Raw genomic sequence first — 6,334 nt, 5'->3', positions numbered from 1 at the left:
GCCTGGTTAAAATCCTCTATGTCTCTAAACCCAAGGCCTTCATTCTCTTTGGATTCACAGAGTTTATCCCAAGCTATCCAATGAATCTTCTTCTTATCTCCACTCTCATTCCACCAGAAGGCAGACATCGCACTCATGATTTTTTGGCAATGGTGCTTAGTAAGCTTGAAGCATGACATCGCATACACCGGAAGAGCCATTGCAATAGACTTAAGGAGTACCTCCTTTCCCCCAAGAGAAAGCATTTTGGTATACCATCCATTCAGTCTTTTGTCAAGTTTTTCTCCAATGAAAGCTAACAATTCCTGCTTCGAACCGCTAAAACACTCAGGTAGACCCAAGTATGATCCAACACCTCCCACATTTTCAATATTCAGAAGCTCAGTAATCAGTCTCTGCATAACCTCATCAATACCTTCTCCAAAGATGATAGAAGATTTGTTGAAATTTATTTCCTGCCCCGATGCCTTTCCATACAGCTCTAAACATCTCAGAAAAGCAACACATTCCTGTAATTCAGATTTTATCAGGAACAAACTATCGTCAGCAAAGAGTAAGTGTTGTACTGCAGGACAATGGCGAGTAAGCTTCATTCCAGAGATTCGACCGTTTTCCTCAGCTCTGTTCATCACGTGTACCAACACTTCTGCACAAAGAATGAAAAGAAAGGGGGAGAGAGAGTCCCCTTGCCTCAGTCCCCTCTCTGGAACGATGTGACCAAACTCCTATCCATTTAGAAGAACCGTATACGTGACAGAACTCACACACATCATGATCCAATCAATCCACTTCCTATGGAAACCCATCTTCACGAACAGTGCTTCCAAAAACGACCATTCAACCCTGTCGTATGCCTTTGAAAATAAATATCATATTAGGTTATATATATAATTTGACTTCCACACAAAATAGGGAAATGATTAATGCATAATTTATGAAAAATGCTTAATTTAATCATAAATATGCATTTTCTCGTTTACTAGTACTGATACACGTTGGTATACAATTGGTGTTTGGTCAAGTTTGTCAAAAAATATTTTTTTTAAAAATAGACAGTAAAAAGAAATGGAAAAACTAGAAGAAAAGTAAGCAAGAACCTTGCTTCCTTCCACCTCTTCTCCTTTCATATATGTTATCACCTTTTCCTTTTGCCTAAGCTTTTAAGATTCGTTGCTAATCGCTTAATGACTCAATTACCATTACACGCTTTGTCCTCTTTCATGTGATTTCTCGTTTTGCAGTGGCATGCCTACCGACAATTTTAAGTCTTTTCAGGGGCTTAATAGTAATATATGCGAGAGAGAAATCAGAATAACTCTGTCTCGCGTTATTCAAACCCTAGTTTGAATTCACCTTATATGTCCATTCTTTCCTGCGCTGCTTGCACAAAGGGCGATTTGGTAATCTCATACCTCGTGATCGTTCTGCATACAACTTTGGGTTTTACTTTATTAATAAAATGCAAGAGTGTGTGAAAATATGAAAATCTCTCTCTGATTTTCCTCTTTCTCAGTTTTCTTCATCTTCTTTATTTTATTCTCTGCTTTCTGCTTTCTCGCGTCTCTGACCAGCTCCCGAGTTGTTCGTTTCTGGTTAATGGATATTGAACCCTCTAGTGATCTTGGGGGGTGGGTTATTTCATTTTCTAAATTGCATGGCAACATCAAATGACCAAACCAATACTATATCATCACATTCTTATACTCTTCTTCTTTTAATCATATTCTTATCTTTGATTCTCTTCATCAACCTTGCAATCCCCATGACTCATCATCGGTCCACATCTATGGTTGCTCCCTTCAAGAGGGTTCTTCTCGAACCTTCTGTTCTAGCTTCATCAACAATGGATCTGCATCCAAAGGGTCGCACACGTTGCAGCCATACTTCTAGAAGGAGAGAGTTTGCAAATGATGCTCATGAAGTTCCTAGTGGTCCAAACCCTATTTCCAACTAGGTGAGTTGGAGTATCTGGTTTTACCCGTGAGTTTGAAGGATAAGTGATTATAGATCTATATAATAACATATGGGTGAAGCTTCTCATCGATGGAGACTGGAGAAAAACTTAATTGTCATGAATTTAGAATATATCTTTGGATCACTTTGGTACCGTTCATCTATTCTATTAAAACAGCAGTATGACCAATCAATAAAAGTAGGATCCAACAATTTTTTTTATTTAAAGAGTTATTATCTATTAAGTAAATAATATATAACCCACTAACCCCATATATTTTTTTTGTAAAGGAACCCACTAATTCTATATTTTAGAATTAGTTTTGCGCTTTAAAGGTAACGTGGTTTCTATTTATATTGGATCACAATTTATAAAACCCATTTTATTTTGTTAAATAGGATTACAAAGAGAAACACAATTACAAAGAAAAGTATAAATATGATTATAAAGAAAAATATAAATATGAAAATTAAATTTTTTTTTTTAAATGTAAAACAAAAAATATACCCACCCTTTTAAGGGCGGGTCAGAATCTAGTTTCCTTCTTAAATCTTTTGTCCATATATTGCTCTGGTACCATGTTTTAAGTTTTGATTAGAGTTGTTAAGAAGAGACACTATTATTCGTTAATCGTTTACATGTGTATGTAGCCCACCTATGTTTTTCCTTCACAAACTAGTAGGAGCATATAGATCCTTGATCATTAAATCTTTTTCTTTTTTTCTTCTCTTTCCACCATACAAAACGGTCTCTTTTCAAAATATCATTCTGAAAATAATATGAAAACTAGGTTAATACCCGCGCCTTGCGCGAGATGAATATTATATATAAATTACTTGGATGTATTATATGATTTTTTACATATTATGAAATAATAAATGTATATTGAATAATTAAAAATTTACTAAATATTACATATATAATAAAATGCAAATACTTAAATAAATTTTATTAATCCAGACAAACAGTTTTTTCTATTTTATATGGTACACACACTACAAGAAAACATATTTTTTACGAGAACAATATTCCTTGTTAATTCGTCGTAAAATATGTGTTACGACGAATTAACATCAAAAACCGTTTCGTTGTTAAACGTACGTCATAATGGAGGTTTCGTCGTAAAGACGTGGTAACGTTTACGAGGAAAGTTTTCTTCGTAAAACGGATGGAAACATTTCGTCGTAAACGAGACGTAATACTTCGTTGTAAAGTACTCATATTATTTTGATGTAAAATCCATGTAATCTTTACGAGGATTTTACAATGATGCCCATGTAAGCTCCACGTAAACCTTACGACAATGTTACGAGGATTTCGTTGTAAAATCCATGTAAAGTTTACAACGAATTTACATCGTTTCTTACCATTTAATATTAAATTAAAACAAAAATATTATTTAATATTCGAAATTTTAAAAATTTTAAATATAAAATGAAATATGAAAATCAAAACATATATTTAAAAAATATTTAAAAGTCATAGCATAATATTTAAATTCATAATACAAAAGGAAAAAATAAAAAAGCTACTACATATTATCGAAGTAGTCGGTGGCGGTCACTCGGTTGAGAACGGTCTGGATCGGCATCTTCAGGATTCCGTATTGGCATCCCGAGAGCTGCTTGCCTCTCATATAGTGCTCTCTGCAAAGTCCGATTTTCCACCGCCATCACGTCCGGCAGATCTTCAAGAGAGTCTAAACGATCCTGCTGGCTATCCATCTGAGCTCTCATTTGAGAGTTCTCTTCATCCCGTCTCGAAGTGTATGACGAGGCAACTTCGTTAACAGAACCTGTGCCCACTCTCCGTCCTTTCTCTCTAGGATCCACCTATAAAAACATATTAATATAGTTAAAATTTATTAAATAGTTAAATTTATTTAAATAAAATTATAAAGTTTTACCTCTTCGAAGATCCTGTCGACCTCTTCGGTCGTCAGTTTGACGGGTAATCCATCGGAAGACTGCTGGGTTAATTGCATCTCCCGCTCTTCAATCCGAGAATCCACTGCGTTGAAGAGTTTCTCGGATGCCGGATCCACAAAAATCCCGTCTGATGTGGCGTGAGTCATCTTGAATAGATCAGACAGAGATGGTAGGACTCCCGTCTTCTCATACTACAAAATAAATTAAATTAAATTAAATAATGAAATTAAAATTAATTAAAGAATTCAAAATAAATATTAGAAACAAACTTACAGCTTCTAGACGGATTCCCGCGTGAGGCTTTTGTCCGGTTCTGTGAACCATGGGCAAATGACCATCTTTGTCCTTCGTTCTTTGGGAAGCGGAGCATGAGTTCACCTTACGGATCGAAGAGGGTAGTTTCCAAAAGGCGATGAGATCATCCCATACATCCTTCGTGAGCTCGGTGGGCTTTCCCTCATAACCGTAGATCCCCCACTTGTCCTTCCAATCGGAGACAGTGTTGCAAAGGCGGGTCTTTGCCTTTGCAATGAATTCCCTCTTCACCCTCTCTGTGATTCTCAAGGACCAGTGCCACCTTTGCTGAAACAAACAAATTTTTAAAAGAATTAAATTAAATACTTTAAAAAAAAATTACCGCAAAACATTTAAACCAAGTCGTCTAAAGGTGGTCTGGAATCTTGCTCCAATTCGGGTAGGCTCCGTCGTAGTAGCCCTTGATCGTCTCCGACATGCTCCGGCCAACACGGTTGTCGGCCCCAAACCTAAAAAGAGAACCTAATTGTTAGAAATTTTTTTTTAAAAAATTTAATGTACTAAAAGATAATAAAATACCAATAAGTTTCCGGTGGTCTATCGGGATCCAGAACATCCAATCCCTCTCGTCCAGGCTGGGCTAGCAAATCCTCCACTGTATATCTCGTGTATGGAGTAGATGGAGGCACACACAAATCTGGATGAACTGCACCTGCTGGGACAGGCTGAGGTGCAGCGGCTGGAGGAGGAGGAGGTGGAGGCATATGAGGTGGAGGCATATGAGGTGCAGGAGGAGGAGGACTCCAAGAAACTCTCTGGGATGTCTGAGAGTCCGGAACTGACTCGGAAGATGATGGACCGGAAGAAGATGTCCTGATACCATCATGATGGACCAGAAGAAGATGATGGACCGGAAGAAGATGTCCCGATACCATCATGAAACGAAGTTACCAGGCCCGCGTGTTTCCATTTACGACGAAATTACAAGGCCCGCGTTTTTTCATTTACGACGAATTTATCAGGCCCGTGTTTTTAAATTTACGACGAATTTACGTGGACCATTTTTACGACGAATTTACGTTGACCAGATTACGACGAATTTACCAGGCCCGTGTTTTTGTTTATGACGACTTTACGAGGACCATGTTTACGACGAATTTACGTTGACCGGGTTACGACGAATTTACCAGGCCCGTGTGTTGTTTACGACGAATTTACAAGTCTTAACCCTAAACCCCGAAACCAGAAAACCTAAACCCCAAAGTTACTTATCTTATAACATCATCTCTTCTTCTTTACATCTTCTTCCTCTTTATCCAACTTAAACCCTAAACTCCAAATTATTATTATTATTATTATTGTTTAAAACATATTATATAAACACAACTTTTTGATACACATACATTAAAATGAGAAAATGAAAAAGAAAAACAACATTTGTTACATAGATTACATTATTCTGAATCGTTTTCGTTCTCATCAAAATCAGTACAATGATCATCGTCGCTTCCATCGAACTCGTCTTCACGTGCTTCATCTGTCACATCTTCGGGAAGATCTTCATATTGTTGGTTTTCCGGATCGATCAGAAGGATTTCATTAAGTTGTTGATCAGGTACATCAACTTCATTGATAGCGTCTTCTTCTTGCAAAGGTGGTTCTTCTCTAGCAACAATTCATCCACGAGGTGTAATTTTTATAACAGCTAACTAGTTTATCCCAGAACTGCGAAGGCGAGGGTATGGAAGGAAGCTAACTTGCTCGGCTTGAGAAGCTAGGATGAAAGGCTCAAACTTGTTGTATCTTCTCCGAGAATTGACATCCACAACACCAAATTTGTTAACCCGAACACCTCAGTTCACAACGGGGTCGAACCATTCACATTTGAAGAGGACGCATTTTAGCTTCAATAACCCCGGAAATTCGACTTCAATAATCTCCAGCAAGATCCCATAAAAATCTGTTTCGCCTTTCACACATATTCCGTAGTTACTTGTTGCCCGATGTCTCCCATACTCGTATGTGTGAAAGGTAAAACCTCGTGTGAAATACATAGGTGATGTGGTGACCTTTGCTACTGGACCTTGGACCAAATTGTGAAAGCATTCGGGGTAATATGGATCGTCATACTCAACCTACAAAAAGCATCACCATTAAAATTATCTTATAGCATCAATGCTAAAATGAGATATATATA

General features: G+C 37.3%; 1 protein-coding gene across 1 annotated transcript in view; it reads left to right on the top strand.

The window, feature by feature from the left end:
• Positions 1 to 1,388: 1,388 nt before the first annotated feature.
• Positions 1,389 to 6,334, top strand: part of LOC106305013 (CLAVATA3/ESR (CLE)-related protein 41-like) — a 9,442-nt gene continuing 4,496 nt past the window's right edge. Inside the window, exon 1 of the mRNA XM_013741391.1 lies at positions 1,389 to 1,954. Coding sequence (XP_013596845.1) covers positions 1,655 to 1,954 — 300 coding nt within the window. The 5' untranslated portion in view covers positions 1,389 to 1,654. The remainder of the gene's footprint in view (positions 1,955 to 6,334) is intronic.

The sequence above is a fragment of the Brassica oleracea genome, chromosome C7 (genome assembly GCF_000695525.1).
Source record: "Brassica oleracea var. oleracea cultivar TO1000 chromosome C7, BOL, whole genome shotgun sequence".
In the NCBI taxonomy this organism is placed as follows: Eukaryota; Viridiplantae; Streptophyta; class Magnoliopsida; order Brassicales; family Brassicaceae; genus Brassica; species Brassica oleracea.
The sequence above is the reverse complement of the archived record's forward strand: the minus strand, read 5'-3'. Positions and strand labels throughout refer to the sequence as shown.